Source organism: Aspergillus brasiliensis (assembly GCF_001889945.1).
Source record: "Aspergillus brasiliensis CBS 101740 unplaced genomic scaffold ASPBRscaffold_7, whole genome shotgun sequence".
NCBI classification, from domain to species: Eukaryota; Fungi; Ascomycota; class Eurotiomycetes; order Eurotiales; family Aspergillaceae; genus Aspergillus; species Aspergillus brasiliensis.
The window spans coordinates 1,784,566-1,800,407 of NW_027137448.1; the positions used below are offsets into that span (position 1 = coordinate 1,784,566).

A 15,842-nucleotide genomic window follows, 5' to 3' on the forward strand; every position below is an offset into this window, starting at 1 on the left:
CATTTCATACCAGGCTGCCTTGTGATGTAGCTTTAGGTTGCCAGCTGAAGTTGTAGGCCACGCTCCTCCGTTCAGCCATGTCCATTACCGAGTAAGTATGTGGGACTGTACACATTGCTTTTTCATGGGCAACCAGTCTCCGCGTCCAAGAGGACGTCCACAACATTTCGTTCGGGTTCACACCAGCGTCTTAATATCCGGAGCATGGCCAGGGTTTCATCGTGGAAGGCACCTAACAAAACTTCTTCCTTATTTATAGCCTGTGCCATCAGCTGTATCGCCTCGGCATCTTTCCCTCGGCGTCGCTGAGCCAAAGCAGTAAATCTCAGCGTATAGGGGTGATCCATACCGAACGTACGGGCGCACTCATCAACTATCTCGTTGTCGAGCTTCTCAGCCTTATCACCATCGCCGAGTCCTTTATAGATATCGGACAATTGCTGCTTTGAGTCAAGAGTCTCAAAATGAGTGGGTCCCTGTCTTTTTGAGGTTTCCTCCAGAACTTGCAAGCATAGTTCCTCTGCGTTTTTCCATTCTTCTAGCTCGTGGTAGATGTTCAGCAGGATCTGTCGGCAACGCCGAGTTCTCTCGTCATCTGGGCCCAATTTATCTTCACAGGCTCGAAGCGTTTGGATACCTAGTGCTTTTCCGTCAAGCAATTTGCCCTGATCTCTGTAAACTGTCGCGAGATTACAGGCGGTGCTCAAAGTCCAGAGATGATCTGGTCCGAGGTTCTTTTGGTGCCATTCCAAATCCTTGATGGTACATTCTTCAGCCTCTTCCCATCTACCCAGATCGGAGTAAAGTAAGCCCAAGTGGCCCCTGGCACTTGCTGTCTCCTCATGTTCTTCTCCGAAGACGGACTTGGCTCTTTCAAGCACATCTAACAGCAGGCTTTCCGCCTCCTCAAAACGGCATTGTCTCCGGTAATTCGCTGCCAGGCATTCTATACTGTTCATAGTTATGCTATCATTGGGCCCGTAAAGCTTTGTGTAGGCTGTAACGAGCAGCGACTCCAACTCCTCGGCCTCTGTCAGTCTGCCCTGGTCTGCATACGTTGAAGCAAGGCCAGCAATGCTTTCTAAAGTCTCGGGATGCTCCAGGCCAAACTCCTTCTTATTCTCTTCCACGATGAGCAGGTCCAGCTCTTCTGCCTCATCTGCGCGGCCCTGGGACCATAGATAGTATGCTATACCCTCCTGCAGATAAAGCCTCCTTCGCAGCAGCTTTCCGTGCAGCACCGGTATAAATTTGAGGACCGATACAGCATGAGGCAAATAAGCAGCGCAGATAGCCCAATTTTCGTACTGAGCGTTTGGGTAGACTTCGGCGAGGGTATCCATAGCTTGAATCGCTCTTTCTTCAAAGTTTTGCTCAATGATCAGCCATTTCCGCACGGTAAGCTGTACGAGCCGGTGGATAGAGAAGTTTTCACCCTTCCCTGTTGCTATTATGAGCGAGAATGCCTTAAGTGTACCCAGCGCCTTCGTCAGGTCCAGTGGCCTGACAAGCCTCTGTTCCACCAGACTCGATGGGATACTATGCTGATCAAGGAAAGCGACGAGGGAAAGAGCCTCGATGGCGTTCGGCTCCTTTATATTGATATGATCTAGAGAAACCATCAGAGTGGTAGCGAGAGCATTTGGGGTTTCGCTGTCTCTTCCTAACGTCTCGAAGGGCTCGCACAATAAACTCATTTTGGTCTCGTCACTGTCATTATGCAGTTTAATGTATTCGTTCACAGTAAGCACGTTTTCTTCCATGAATGAAGCTGCTTGCATGATTGCCAATGGCAAGTAATCAAGCAGCCCTGCAAGCTCATCCATATCCGATTCTGTAGGATAGTTGCCACTCAAAGCAGACTTGATCAAGCACCTCGACTCTTCCTTGGTCATGTTATCCACCTCGAGCATGTTTCGGCCAATACCCCTGACGAATTTGACACCAGCAGCTCGGTTACGAGTTGTAATGAGAATTGAGCCATAGGAACTTTCGGGAAGGAATTGGACGATTGGAGAATCTTCTTGCAGCTGCTTATCTGAGGTCGAGACTTTTTGTCCTTGACGTCCATCTGACGTGAAGAGTGACGCCTGATCAGCGTTATCGATGATCAGCAACCAGCGTTTACACTGCTTTTCCAGCCATTGCTTGACAAGCGTGAGGTTGTCTGTTTTGTCGTTCGGGCTCTCAATTTCGCATTCTTTGATCAGATTATAATAGCTTTCTTGGAACCTGCTAATACTGTTTGCATGGATCCAGAAAACCGACGCGTCAGGATAGGCTTCATGTACTCGATGGGACAGCTCAATGGCTATCTGGGTTTTACTGGTTGCTTTCTCAGTTAAAGACTTCCTGGTAGAATATGCAAAACCTACCCGACGCCTCCGAGACCATACAAGGCTACTCTAGAGTGAGCCTTTCCGAGTGGCATGATACGCTCCATGACCTGACTCAATGTGTGCTCGCGGCCGACGAATCCGGGATTGCGAGTAAAAGGTACCATGACTGTCCGGTTGGCGGCATTGTAAGCCGGTTTCCAATTATTCATATATGTAGCAACGCAGAGGACTTACAGAAGCAAGGATCGGCTTCATCGGCCAAGAGGGTGGAGTCTGATTCATCAAAGCAACTGGTTAAAGGGCGCGTCTCCGTCCCTGAGTTTGCTAATTCGACTATCAGCGAAGACACGTATTGATAGTTATCGTCCTCATCGCAGTGAAATCTGCAAATTTCTTCGTGGTCGGCATTCAAGGCGACCGCTTTCTCACGGGAGTCAGGCAAGCCGAGAACAGCAGATTCCTTTTCAACGACCTAATCCAAGCGGTGAGTCTCGTTAGTGCCAGTACCTAGTCACTTGCTGATGTACTTACTATGCCGATGCTCTTGAATGGTAAAGTCTCATAAAAACTCAGATATTTGTAGTTTTCAAGAAGCTTGTCGAAGTTCGCAGACAGCTCGAGGGCATAAAGGCTGCCTTTTGAAAGGGCCTTCAGTAGGGTATTGCTCGCTGTTCCTAGTATAGCCCTCACGATCTTTGCAGCCACGCCTCCCACTCGCGCCAGGTGTGTCCCTCGATGTGGTGTACCAAAGAAAGCGATTCCAAAGGTTGAGGTGCATATCGAGCCATATGTTGCGCTAAGTTTGGCTTGCACAAGCGCCTGACATTGAAAACCATAAGAGACAGTCCGATATCAGGTTCTACCTGAGAAGCTTCATACCTCTTTGACAACAATCCCTCCCAGGCTATGAGCAATGAATAGCAGGGGTCGATATTCACAATTCTGCAGGTAATGTAAGCTTCTTTGGCAGATCCCGTGACAAGGTTGCTTACCTCTCTTTCCAGTCTTAACCGGTCAAGGAGGACATGCGCCTGCTCTCGCACTCCAGCTGCGGATGACTGGATTGCGACTTTGGAGTTGTAACTGAAGAGGAAGATCCTGGCTCGTGGTAGTTGCTTGGGAAGAAAATCCCTAAGCCAAAGCTTCCCATTCGACTCCCAAGTTTTCTCGGCATGATTCTTTTTGCTTTTCGGGTTGAGTCCATGGACAGCGACAATGCTACTGTACGTTAGCAAGCCGACATGGTGTAGTTAGTGAAATGACTGACTCAATATTGGGATCTGCCCCGGCGGACAATATACGCAAATAATACTCGCCCTAAGATGCTATTAAAACCCTCTCCCATCGGCGCCAGACAAAGGACTTACCATCATGGCTTCAATTCTGCGACTTCACTGGGCTCGATTAACTACCGACCCTTCATGGGTGGTGAATTGTTGCGTTGCCCTTCATAAGTCGAAACGATCACATTTGCCCGATGGCCGCTAATCACCGCCGTACCTCTAAGGCTCGGGGCATCCCCTCATTAAGGCCATTGCGACCTTCCTTAACTAATCAAAGCGAACTGCTGCGCCGCGTAAGTTCAGCTTGTCAAGGGGGTACCGTGGGCGGCTGTGTTGCTTGCTTGATTGGACAAAGACATGTAGCGTCCCAACATCCCTGTAGATCTGCCCTTTAAGCACGTTGCGTATATGAGCACCGGGCAGAACACTCAACACCTATTGTAGGTCTTTCGAGACCCCCTGATAAGGCTCCTTGAGTATTCGGTCTATAAGTCTCCTGTAAAGCCATCGTCTTGTGTATTTTGTAGAAGATGAGAGAGTGTGTAGATAAGTATGCCAGAGGTACTCCGTACACCCGAATAGGAAGGTAAGGCAGTGGGAGGGAGGCACTAAACTAGTATTAGCGTCGTTTTGGACAGGATGGGCTGCAACTAACCACCCCCAACACCGACCACTCCCAGGCATTGGTCTATAGGCCGAGATACCCGGAAACGGGCGCAGTCTGGCTGCAACCGACTCCGAAGTCAGCGCTTACTGTGATAGTGCATTGCTATAAATATTATGGAAAGTATTGGTGACAATGGTACCAGTAACAGCTCGGCGCTTGCCTCTCTCTGCCATGCTTGAACACCGGCACTTCCCGTCCTTAACTAGATATAGTATGGTGGTAGCAGCACCCACCAAAATAATGAAGTAGTGGATGTTAAGAGAGCACTTTTGGTGGGCTGAAACCATTCAACTCCTTTTTCTGTTCGCCTTCTATCTTTATATCTCAATTTCACTGGGTAAACGAATGTCCCTGAATGGAGGATCCTAAGCGCTCTGTATCCTTGCAGGCTTTCGGCTCGGGAGGGATCCATCAGGAAATCCAAGGCAAGAGGAACACTGATCGAGTCAGGGAGCTGGAATAGGGCAGATGCCGCCCAAGTAGGCAACGGTTGTTTCTTAGGGCCAGAATGAATGGCTATTGTTCATTCAATATCGTCTCGAAAGTGTTTCAGCCTCAGGTTCGCGCCTATTGTGTCTATTCTTGTCTTTGTTGGGCATGTCAGTCCCGCTTAAGCAGACAGACCACTGTCCGGCATTTGTAGATTTGACAGATAATAACATCCTCTGGCTTCTCTTCTTCCTCTGGTAAACTCTTTGGGCTCCCGTTCTTTCTTTAACTCCCGAGTTGACCTCGTGGTTCTTTCTTTCCTTGCTCATAAGCCATATCAATTAGCACTTCGCTGCTGGTCAGCCCTTACTCCTCATTCCTTTCAATCTACAGGTTTTTGTTGCAGAGTATAAAGGTACATCACAATAAGAACGGATATTCAATTTCATAACTTCTCGAGATACAATCACACATTTTCATATTGGCCACAGAAAGTTCGACCTCCCCTGCAGCCGAGCCGCTGATCTACAACCAAAATCATGATGGCTTCGTTGAAAGAATCCCTGGCCGGTCCAGGATACGTGATTCTCAACGCCATTCGGGTCATCAACATCATTGTGTTTCTGGATATCATTGCTGCCAGTGTGGTCATGCTGGTCAAGATTGAGTTGTTAACAGCCTTTTTCTTCTTTGAGGCTGTCTCTCATGTCGCCACTGCAGGCGTTAGTAGTAAGTGGCCGTTGCTCCATACATTGTACTAGATGGCTAACGCTTTAGCATAACAGTATTCCTCATCATCTCCGAGCTTCCCTTTCTCCGCGGTTACTTCGATCGAAACTGGCCATTATTGGGGCAGAACTCTGGGTTCATCACTTTGGCGATAGCAATGCTGATACTGGGCGTTGGAGTCTTGGGAGACCTGAATACCAAAGCCACCAGCCAGGAGTCTCTTGGAATGGCATTCTGGAGGATTGTGCTCTCTGCTGGCATTCTCGCCATGATCATGAGCGTGATCAATGTGATTGCAGTAAGTCTCGAAGTTCGGTTTATTGAGCGTAAAACTAACAGTATAAACCCACAGAGCTTTATCTTCGCCGATAGCGATCTTGGTGTTAGTGCACGGCATGTGCGGGCCTATGGAGCAGTGGCGCCCCAGAAAGTGATGACGCGAAATGGCAGCCAGCGTTCATTCCAGCTGAGCATGAAGAGGGAGGAAACTTTGCCGACATACAGTCCCCAAAGCTCGGTGAAAAGACAAATGTCTATGCGACAGAATATGCGATTTCCTCTGAAAATATCCTCGCCAGTCAACCCTATCAATATAAACGATGCGGCGTCATCGAAGTACTCGAGGGACTCCGCAGGAATGACTATCCCCGATCTTGCTCATCATCCTGCAATGCAATCATCGCAGGTTTAATGAAACAATCCGAGACAGTGTGCTTTTGACGATGACACAAGGAGTTCTGATGCAGGGACATCAAATGCGTTGGCGTTGGCAGTATGGCAATTAGCGAGCATAGGCAATGAGGACGTTTGAAATTCGGGTTTTGCATTTGTATCTGCAATATTGATTGTTTCATTATGTTTTCATCAACCGCAAACCATTGATTTAAATCATGTTCTATTCAATAATTATGTCGAGGATCTTCTCTAGAACGGAAGTTTATTGTGCTGCGCAGGCGTCCCTGATCCGCGTGCCTGACCAGTAGAAAACGCATGATATTTTAGCGCCCACCCACGATAAGATAAGCCCGCTTGAGGCCAACTTCCGTTTCTTGTACCGTCTTGAATCTATCCCATTACCTGAACTACTGCAATGCGCCATCGCCATTCTCCGCAAAGATGGGTGAAATAGGGATCTCATTCTCAACGTAAGCACCCGTCTTGTGATTCTCTCTCATCCAGACTCACCGTTAATCTCCACATCTCACTTGTCAGGGTCAAATCCGTACTCATCTTCTTCGCGCCCATCATCATCCCCCGTGCCATCAACTATTACCGCACCCTTCGCGTCGCCCTCTCCAGCCGCCCACCACCACGCCCTCTCCCCCAAGATGCCAGTCGAGCCTTGAACGTCCTCTTCCTCACCATCACCCTCTTCTTCTGCCTCAGTCTCCCCTTCAACCCGCACGCCCCGACGCCCAGTATCTTCACCCTCACCAACTCCCGGCTCACCACATCAACTGACATCATCTTCTCGCGCCTCGCGCGTCTCCGCCCCAATGAATCCCTCACGGAATCCGACACTCTCCTCAAATCCAAACTCACCTCCATTCTCGCCCGCAAGATATACCTCCGCTTCGGCCCTGAAACCTTAGCCAACTGCGCCTTCTGCTCCCTTGACAACCTCACCACCTACGCCATCTACCACCTCCCCTTCAATGTCCTCCTCCCTCACCTCTTCCACATGGCTACAATCGGCCTTATAACCTCCTCGACCTTCGCCGGCTCCGATGCAAGCAAATGGCGCAAGGAGTTCTCCATCATGGGCATTGCATTCGCTCTCCTCGATATCTACGTGGTTATGTCCTATGACCCGATGGCGTACGCCTCTGCGGCTGTGCGCGCAGGCGTAGCAGTCCCGCCGAGCTCATATTACCAGATCGGACTATTGCGTCCGCTGCTATTCGCTGTCTTTGACGGGGTATGCGCCCTGCTGATTTGGCTCTCCGCTACACGGAGATTTTTCTTTACCCCGCCGTCGCAGGCAGAACAGGTCGAGCAGGTTGTGTCTGCGTCATTGGGGGCGCTTTCGGGATCTACGTCGAAACTGCATGCTGTGAGTGTGGCGAGGAATGCGGTCGTCAGGGATAAGATGCTTAGGGACCGGGATGATGCGTATTGGCGCACGGTGGTCGCTATGAATGTGGATAATCCGGCGATGAAGGCGGGCACGGTGGTTGGTGGTGGAGAGAATGGCGATGAGGAGGGAGCCGTGCCGCCTACGTCAATTTGGGAAGAGGAGGAAGTTGTCCGCGCGATGTCTCGAGCGATGGCGGGCCAGGGGGGTGTTGATTTGGCGAGGTTGGGGATGGATGCGGCGGAGTATGTAAATGGTGTTACGGCTGGGTTGGAGGGGAATTGATAGAGTAAATTTCTAGTTGATGTTTTGAGTTATATATTCTATGTATGATTGAGAAGCTTAGCATGTAGATATATATCCAGTAGTACCTATTTACTTCCAAGTCTTTGCTAGAGCGACGGGACACCTCCATAGTAGTAGGAACAGAAAAGCCAAAATCTGTCACAACACCATAAATAGTACAAACACTACTCTGCGAAAGCTGTCCCAAACTCACTACGGGAGTACCAAACACATCAATATAAGCAACAACGTCAAAGCTAACCGAAACGGCCAATCCCAACCAGAGGTTAATAAACTAACCATCAGCCAACTTAACGAATCAATCGAGGCGCAGGCTAACTCAAACCCACCCATCCACCCATAACCCTCCCCAATCCATACAAACATACTTTCATCAAGATAAAATATAGATACCTACGGTGAAAGAAAGAAAGCGGAACCACTTAAACGACGAGCTAAGCCAACTACCACTACACTCCGTACACAAAGTATCCATCCATCCCGTCTAAGTAACTAGCTAGCAGGTTCCCGGGGCGCGCGGAGTCCGGACAGAACATACAGAGTATCCAGTCGCGATACGGTCCACAAAAAGCAAGACATACCATAACCTTGGTTTGTAAATCGGAATACGGATGCTCCGTACTTTAGGCAACATTTTTTCCTGTTCCCTAAGAGTAACTAAGATGGTTTGAATGAATGCACTGCCACACCCGTAACTCCATAACCGGCTCCATAACGGGAGTGCCACAAAAAGCATGGACCCAGTCATGTTGGTGGTTGCGGAGGCGGGCTAGTCTAGTATCTACGTAGTCAAAGGGCAAACGGCTAACTAAGTAGTAGACTAGAGGGATCATAGGATGATCAGCCAGGCTGCTATGTAAGTACTACGATTCATTGTTATTGCTGTTCCAAACGGGTGAGATTTTAGTTGCTAGGTCATTTTGCTCGCTCGCTCATCTCATCGGCCGAGCGAATGCGCTAGTTCTATTCTCCCCTGCTCATGCTTGCTTTTTGTCGGTCAATTTATTCGGCCGAATTTTGGGGAACTGCATCTTATTTCCCTAGTTCTGGGATGCGGTCAATTGATGCAATTTTACTTCAATTACTCAATTCCTTTGCTCTGAGTGATTACCGATTCGTGAGGTTAGAAGTAGCCTCATCCGTTCTTGTTTGATTCCCGCCAGAGCATGGCTGGCTCACTCCCTTCCTCGCGCTCCCGCGGGGAGCAGCCTGTGTCGTCTCCATCATGGTTCAGAGAAAAGATCACACCGGGGTTGCTCTCCCTCTCTCGGCTTGCATCCGCGCATCCGATACATACGGTGGCCGCCGTCGCCTTGCTGGTTAGCTCAATATATAGCAGTGTGTTGGAAGATAGTATATTCGACAGGACCAAGTCTGTGGCAAAGGCAGACTGGTCATCACTCTCCGCGGGGAGTAGACGACTCTATGCGGGCCCTCAATCCGACTGGAACTGGCAGGTGGACGAGCTAAACACTCCGGTCTCCAGCGATGTCGACCATACCGCGCTCCTGACTTTGGTTTTCCCCGAGAAGACCGAGTCGACCTTCTATGACTCCCTGACCACGCCCCTGATCCAATTGCCGAGCAACCTGTCTGTCACGCCGTTGCCCTCGACATCCAAACCATTGAGTACCTACTCTAAGGAACACGTTTATGCTTTCTCCATCCCCTACAGCCAAACATCCGACTTCCTGGCTATGGTCCAGGAAGTGCCGAGCAGCAGCCCAGACCAGGAAATGGACCACGGTGAACAGCGAATGTGGATAATGAAGGATACACGAGCACAACAGGACAGTCTGGTAGATCGAGCAAAAGATGCCTGGATCAGCTTCGTGGACCTTCTCAAGAACACCCAAACGGCAGATATAGCCATTATGCTGCTGGGGTACATCTTCATGCACATGACATTCGCATCGCTGTTCTTTTCGATGTATCGCATGGGATCTAATTTCTGGCTGGCCACAAGCGTTTTGTTCTCATCCACATTTGCCTTTGTACTGGGTCTGTTCGTTACTGTGGAGCTTGGAGTACCCATCAACATGGTCCTCCTCTCCGAGGGCTTGCCATTCCTGGTGGTAATTGTCGGTTTTGAAAGGTATATCGGTCTCACCCGGGCTATCCTCATGCATTCCATGGACCGTCGCAGCCCCCAGTCCGGAGGACTTTCCGCCACCCAGTCAGCTATCGAGCTTGTCATCAACGACAAAGGATCTGAGATTGTCAAAGAATATGCTATAGAGATCGCAATACTTGTATTGGGAGCTTTGTCTGGAGTGCAGGGAGGACTGGAGCAATTCTGCTTCTTGGCGGCATGGACTTTGTTCTTTGACGCCATCCTTCTCTTCACATTCTACACCGCAATTGTCTGCATCAAGCTTGAAACCAATCAGATTAAGGGGTACACCGACATGCGTAAGGCTTTGGAAGACGATGGTATCAGCTCCCAAACGGCTGAGGATGTGGCTAGGAGCAACAGCCCGAGCAAGCCCGAAACGACGCTTTTCGGCAAAAGTACGCATGTCCCTAGATTCAAGGTCCTCATGACTGGTGGTTTCCTCCTCGTGAACATTGCAAGCATGTGTATGGTTCCTTTTCGCACTACACACTCAGTCAAGGACCTGCCAGATCTGGCTCGCAGACTGGGTGGTGTGGTTATGTCTCCACCGGTGGATCCCTTCAGGATTGCCTCCAGTGGGCTCGACGTGATTCTTGATAAGGCCAGATCAAGTGGCCAAGATATGATGGTCACGGTCCTTGCCCCGGTCAAGTATGAGTTGCAGTTCCCGTCTGTTCACTATGGCCTCCCTGGGATGGGGCCTTCCGAAGACACGGCTTTCAACCTTGATGGATACGGTGTCGGCGGCCGTGTTGTTGGCGGCTTACTCAAAAGTCTGGACGACCCCGTCTTGTCTAAGTGGGTGATTGCCGCTCTGGTGCTGAGTGTTGCCCTCAACAGCCACCTCTTCAAGGCAGCTAGACACGGCATTAAGACGGGTACGCCGGAACACTCGACTAAACCAGAGAAGCCAGCACCAGTGACTCGCAACGTACCATGCGAATGTCAACGAGCTGTTGTTCCAACGAGCCTGGTCGCCGAGGGGGACTTAACTGTGGCCAAGCGTACGCCGGATGAAATTGAGATGATGCTTTCAGAGAAACGCGCCCATGAGTTGACTGATGAGGAGGTAGTTGAGCTCTCTCTGCGCGGAAAGATTCCCGGCCATGCCTTGGAGAAGACTCTAAAAGACTTTACCCGCGCCGTCAAGGTTCGTCGCGCCGTCATTTCCCGTAACAACACCACGGCGGATATCACCAATACCCTGGAACAATCCAAGCTCCCATATGAGAACTATAACTGGTCTCGGGTTTTCGGTGCATGCTGCGAGAATGTTGTGGGCTACATGCCAGTTCCCGTTGGTTTTGCCGGTCCTCTTGTCATTGACGGGAAGAGCTACTTCATCCCTATGGCGACCACCGAAGGCGTCCTTGTCGCGAGTGCGAGTAGAGGAAGCAAAGCAATCAACGCTGGCGGTGGTGCCGTAACCATGTTAACAGCAGATGGAATGACCAGGGGTCCCTGTGTCAGTTTTCCAACCCTGGATCGCGCGGGCACGGCTAAGATTTGGCTTGACTCCGAGGAAGGCCAAACGACAATGCAGAAGGCCTTCAATTCAACCACTCGCTTCGGACGGCTCCAATCCATGAGCACTGCGATTGCAGGCACTTACCTTTACATTCGGTTCAAATCTACTACGGGAGATGCAATGGGCATGAACATGATCTCAAAGGGCGTCGAGTACGCCCTGGAGGTGATGAAGACTGCTGGCTTTGAAGACATGAAGATCATAACACTGAGCGGCAATTTTTGTGCCGACAAGAAGCCAGCAGCGATCAACTGGGTTGAAGGACGTGGAAAGAGCGTTGTCGCAGAAGCCATTATTCCTGGGGATGTTGTCAAGAGCGTGTTGAAGTCAGACGTTGACTCCATGGTCGAGCTCTTTGTGGCCAAGAACATGATCGGATCGGCCATGGCTGGGTCTATAGGAGGGTACAACGCACATGCTGCCAACATGGTAGCAGCCATCTTTATCGCGACGGGGCAGGATCCGGCACAGGTTGTAGAAAGTGCCAACTGTATTACCATCATGAAGAAGTAAGTTCAGCTCCGTCAGTCCATATGCGGGTATGGCTCTAACCGTTCCCAGTCTTCACGGCTCCCTCCAGATCTCGGTCTCGATGCCTTCCATTGAAGTCGGTACACTGGGAGGAGGCACCATCCTGGAGCCTCAAAGCGCCATTCTCGATAGTCTTGGGATCCGAGGATCGCATCCCACCGAGCCGGGTGCGAACGCCCGGCAACTCGCTCGCATCATCGCAGCGGCTACTCTAGCTGCGGAGCTGTCGCTCTGTGCCGCGCTGGCTGCTGGTCACCTGGTTAAGGCACACATGCAGCATAATCGTGCGCCTCCAGCCGGTGGGAAATGAGGCCTGAGCCTAAACTCTGTACTTATATAATATGATCAGCAGGTCTGGGATACGGGGGACTTTATAAGTAGATAGACGGTAGACAGGCCGCGAAGTTAGCGATAGGCGAACTTGGATGATAATTAGGATGATAGAACACGCTTATCAAGAAGTGCAGGCTAGTGCTGCTTCTCCGCAGAAATTCCACACTAATGCATTGAGAAAGGTTCGTATGAGGTAGACGAAGGATCCTACTTTCCGTGATTGGATCGCGATGATCAGAAGACCGGGCGATCGTTTATGAGAGTTGCAAAGAAGAGGAAGCGGGAGAGCCTTTGGGAGGAGCAGGTGAGAGGAGGACAGCCGGCCATTGGGGGAAACTCTAGTGAATAGTAACCTTGTAGTACTAGTCCTACTCCTTCGGTTTTTACTTCCCTACTCACTCTTATAACTCTAATATTAGTTATCTAACCCGTAGTTAGATTATCTATCTAAACTTTTTCTCTCTGCATTTTGCATTTTACTTTACCATGGTACGTCACAGTCATGCATGCACGAAAGTTAGTAAAAGGAAAACATGGGCGGTGAGACAGTTGTCCCATCCAGAGTGACCAGTGGGATACTTGGGATTATCGGGCAGCGTCAGCGGTGGTGGAAGTACCAGCAAAGTCACTGTGGATGTCCCCAGGGAAAGTCACTTGGGTAAGGCCAAGAAGCACCGCGTACGTAACGGCGAGTGGGCCGAAAGGCCTTGAAACAGACGTGATACAGTCAATACCTTCCCCTCATCGTAATTTGTATATTTTAATATTGTTTCCCTTCCTTGAGATCGTCGGCCTTTTCCTCTCTGCCCTTTCCCTCGCCCTTTTTCACCTTTCTCTCCAAACAAGCAACTCAGGGCATTGAGCAGTTCTTGAACTTCTCAACTTTTGTGTGAGGTTTTGGTGGACACTCGCTTTGTTTGTTTACCCTCTCAAGGTATCCCTATATCCCGCGCAGGCCCGGCCCGGGAGACAGACTTCAGCTGTATTAACTATACTCTTCATTTACCAAGGGTGTGTGCCGTGCTGAGGAGCCCCCCAACAGGGAATCATCCTCCTCCCCAAAGGCCTACCGATTAATCAATCCCAGGTACCCGCCGTGGAACCGCGGGTGGTGCTCTTCTGTCTCTCTCAGAGTCTCCATTCTTTCCGACGAGTCTCAGCCAGGCCGATCTCAACAGAAAAAAAAAATAATAAAAAGAATAGCAGCTGCGGCCAGCCCACTGCTGCCAGCCTGCCACTCACTCCAATCCAAGCCGTGGGCGGGAACCACTTTCGCCCGCTCTCGCTAGACCCGCGACGTACCTCCTCCGATCCCCATCGCTCTCGCTCCCTTCCCTCTCTCTCTCTCTTTCTTTCGGCCAGCTTGACGGTCGCCTTTCAAGCTCCTTGCTTTTTCTCTTCTGAACCTCCCTCTCGGAGACATCTTTCCCTCCCCAATTGGTCTTCACTCTCTTCTTCGCGGTAACAGTCGCTACTGCTGCTTGGGTCAGGGATTTCCGACCCCTTCCGTATTCCCTTGTTTCGCCATGGCCAGAGACGCATCGTCGCCGGCTTCACAGTCGGCCCCGGAGCTCAATGCCCGCATTTCCACCTCCAGCGGACATCACCGCCCAGCCGCCAAAGAAACCACGTTCCGGGAATGGATGCTGGCCAACCAAATCGGTATGAACCAATCATGCGGCTTCCGATAATAATTCAATGCGTTGCCCTGCAAATGCTCTGCAAAACAGTTGATCAACCTCATGCGAACTGTGCGCTAACTCGAACTTTCCGTATACAGGTATTTCGTTGACCATTCTTTCCATGATACTGGCCGTTCACCACCTCTACCCTTCCTTGAATCCCTACACCGCCCCCTTCTTCCAGCTGTCGTACTACCAGCCCGCCACCGGAGATTATGTGCAAGGATGGGATGACATCTACTTTATCGCCAGCTCTGCGATTGCTTTCATCGCTATCCGGGCAATTGTTATCGACTGGATGCTCCAGCCACTGGCGCAACACTGCGGGTTGAAACGGAAGGCCTCGGTTCGCCTGGCCGAGCAAGGCTGGCTCTGCCTGTACTACGGGTTCTTTTGGTCCCTTGGAATGGTTCGTACTATGCATCGCGGTTATGTGTGATTCGGCGTGCTGACACTTGGGGATGCAGTACATCTGGTCCAACTCTTACTATTGGGGCGACTTCAGCGCCATCTGGGATCAGTGGCCCGCACGCAATGTGTCGGGTTTGATGAAATGGTACCTTCTGGTGCAATTGGCCTTCTGGGTGCAGATGCTCCTGGTTATCAACATTGAGGAGCGCCGGAAAGACCACTATCAGATGCTAACTCACCATGTCATCACCATCACTCTCTTCGGATCGGCTTACATCTACGGCTTTTACAATGTCTCCAACGTGGTGCTGTCGCTCATGGACATTGTGGATCTCTTGCTACCGGTGAGTAGTCATCCGACCCTAAGAATGAAGACCTGAGCTAATTCGAAGATCAGACGGCCAAGGTCCTTAAATATTTGAAATATGAGACAAGCTGCAATGTCGCCTTTGGTGTGTTCATGGTTACGTGGCTCATTACGCGCCATATCTACTACCCGCAATTGTGCTGGTCCATCTACAAGGACGTCCCGGCTAAGATGGCATACGGCTGCTACTCCGGTACCACTGCGGAAATGACGTCCACCGACGCATATCCCAATCGCTGGCAACACCTGCTTTACCCCTTCCAGGACATCAGCGGCCCAATCTGCATGAACCGCACCGTCAAATGGATCTTTCTTTCCTGCCTTCTGGCGCTGCAGGCCCTCTCACTCATCTGGTTCACCATGGTCATCCGGGTCGCCGTCGGAGTCATCCGCACTGGGAATGCTGAGGAGCCTCGCAGTGACGATGAAGAGGAGGAGGAAGATGTTGCGGGCAAGGATGGACCCAATGGAACAGCTGTCCCGACCGACGGCTCCAGTGCTGACTGGCGCCGTGCCAATGGGTCATCAAATGTCCGGCCTCGTGGACGCGGCCGTGTTCGTCTTGGCGACCAGAGTGATCACAAAGCATTGCTGGGCCGGATCGGCTGCGATAAGCCGACCTGAACCCACTCTAACGTCTTTGAATTTGCATTTCTCTCTTTTATACTAATGATATCATGGATGTGGATACGGACACGCTGAGATGCTGACGTCGATGACTATCAAGGCATTACCAGCAATAAACACGTGAAATGAACCAAAAGAAGTACAGTTCGCATTTGGAAAAAAAAAAGTTCTACCTAACCTATCCGTCTATATCTTTCAGTTTTCAGCAGGTGCTCATCTTGTCTTTGCGTTTGATACCATTGATCTCGATTGGTAGTGATTGTGATTTTTGCCCTTTTATCTTCCCTTTTCATTTGTCTGCATCGAACTCTTTCCCATCACATCACCCCCACATGATCTGTCAATAACGGCGTGCACGATGATCATTATGTTATCTTATACTATGCTCTATGTTGCTGCTTGTCATTGCCTATCTTGTTC

The 15,842-nt window shown here is 50.4% G+C and overlaps 6 protein-coding genes across 6 annotated transcripts; 3 read left to right on the forward strand and 3 right to left on the reverse strand.

The window, feature by feature from the left end:
• Positions 1–122: 122 nt before the first annotated feature.
• Positions 123–3,712, reverse strand: ASPBRDRAFT_196945 (uncharacterized protein; the record flags this gene model as incomplete). Its single annotated transcript, XM_067621044.1, has 8 exons — positions 123–2,325; positions 2,376–2,505; positions 2,574–2,811; positions 2,871–3,158; positions 3,219–3,281; positions 3,332–3,557; positions 3,607–3,656; positions 3,707–3,712. The coding sequence occupies 8 exons, from the start codon at positions 3,710–3,712 to the stop codon at positions 123–125; spliced, it is 3,204 nt and encodes a 1,067-aa protein (XP_067478697.1).
• Positions 3,713–3,862: 150 nt separating this feature from the next.
• On the reverse strand, positions 3,863–4,696 carry ASPBRDRAFT_613550 (uncharacterized protein). The gene is made up of 3 exons (XM_067628300.1): positions 4,429–4,696; positions 4,278–4,347; positions 3,863–4,230 (listed from the first exon to the last, which is right to left on the reverse strand). The coding sequence occupies exons 1-3, from the start codon at positions 4,574–4,576 to the stop codon at positions 4,014–4,016; spliced, it is 435 nt and encodes a 144-aa protein (XP_067478698.1). The 5' UTR covers positions 4,577–4,696; the 3' UTR covers positions 3,863–4,013.
• A 564-nt stretch (positions 4,697–5,260) lies between these two features.
• Positions 5,261–7,806, forward strand: ASPBRDRAFT_56043 (uncharacterized protein; the record flags this gene model as incomplete). The annotated part of the gene is made up of 4 exons (XM_067627476.1): positions 5,261–5,447; positions 5,504–5,745; positions 5,800–6,062; positions 6,627–7,806. 4 exons carry the CDS (start codon positions 5,261–5,263, stop codon positions 7,804–7,806), a joined length of 1,872 nt encoding a protein of 623 aa, XP_067478699.1.
• A 459-nt stretch (positions 7,807–8,265) lies between these two features.
• On the reverse strand, positions 8,266–8,592 carry ASPBRDRAFT_44386 (uncharacterized protein). Its single transcript, XM_067625185.1, has one exon. It carries the CDS (start codon positions 8,573–8,575, stop codon positions 8,324–8,326), a length of 252 nt encoding a protein of 83 aa, XP_067478700.1. The 5' UTR covers positions 8,576–8,592; the 3' UTR covers positions 8,266–8,323.
• Positions 8,593–8,666: 74 nt separating this feature from the next.
• ASPBRDRAFT_44387 (uncharacterized protein) lies at positions 8,667–12,640 on the forward strand. The gene is made up of 2 exons (XM_067625186.1): positions 8,667–11,959; positions 12,024–12,640. Exons 1-2 carry the CDS (start codon positions 8,994–8,996, stop codon positions 12,310–12,312), a joined length of 3,255 nt encoding a protein of 1,084 aa, XP_067478701.1. The 5' UTR covers positions 8,667–8,993; the 3' UTR covers positions 12,313–12,640.
• Positions 12,641–13,567: 927 nt separating this feature from the next.
• Positions 13,568–15,706, forward strand: ASPBRDRAFT_613808 (putative longevity-assurance protein (LAC1)). The gene is made up of 4 exons (XM_067628303.1): positions 13,568–13,997; positions 14,116–14,426; positions 14,485–14,772; positions 14,826–15,706. Exons 1-4 carry the CDS (start codon positions 13,862–13,864, stop codon positions 15,417–15,419), a joined length of 1,329 nt encoding a protein of 442 aa, XP_067478702.1. The 5' UTR covers positions 13,568–13,861; the 3' UTR covers positions 15,420–15,706.
• The last annotated feature ends 136 nt before the right edge of the window (positions 15,707–15,842 follow it).

Coding starts and splice junctions, on each gene's coding strand:
- ASPBRDRAFT_613550 (XM_067628300.1), bottom strand. CDS start 4,576: ATGGTTTCAGCCCACCAAAAGTGCTCTCTTAACATCCACTACTTCATT. Junction 4,348..4,428: donor CAAGCGCCGAGCTGTTACTG/GTACCATTGTCA, acceptor AGTCGGTTGCAG/CCAGACTGCGCCCGTTTCCG. Junction 4,231..4,277: donor AGTGGTCGGTGTTGGGGGTG/GTTAGTTGCAGC, acceptor ATACTAGTTTAG/TGCCTCCCTCCCACTGCCTT.
- ASPBRDRAFT_44386 (XM_067625185.1), bottom strand. CDS start 8,575: ATGACTGGGTCCATGCTTTTTGTGGCACTCCCGTTATGGAGCCGGTTA.
- ASPBRDRAFT_44387 (XM_067625186.1), top strand. CDS start 8,994: ATGGCTGGCTCACTCCCTTCCTCGCGCTCCCGCGGGGAGCAGCCTGTG. Junction 11,960..12,023: donor CAGGTTGTAGAAAGTGCCAA/CTGTATTACCAT, acceptor TATGGCTCTAAC/CGTTCCCAGTCTTCACGGCT.
- ASPBRDRAFT_613808 (XM_067628303.1), top strand. CDS start 13,862: ATGGCCAGAGACGCATCGTCGCCGGCTTCACAGTCGGCCCCGGAGCTC. Junction 13,998..14,115: donor GATGCTGGCCAACCAAATCG/GTATGAACCAAT, acceptor TTCCGTATACAG/GTATTTCGTTGACCATTCTT. Junction 14,773..14,825: donor TTGTGGATCTCTTGCTACCG/GTGAGTAGTCAT, acceptor TTCGAAGATCAG/ACGGCCAAGGTCCTTAAATA.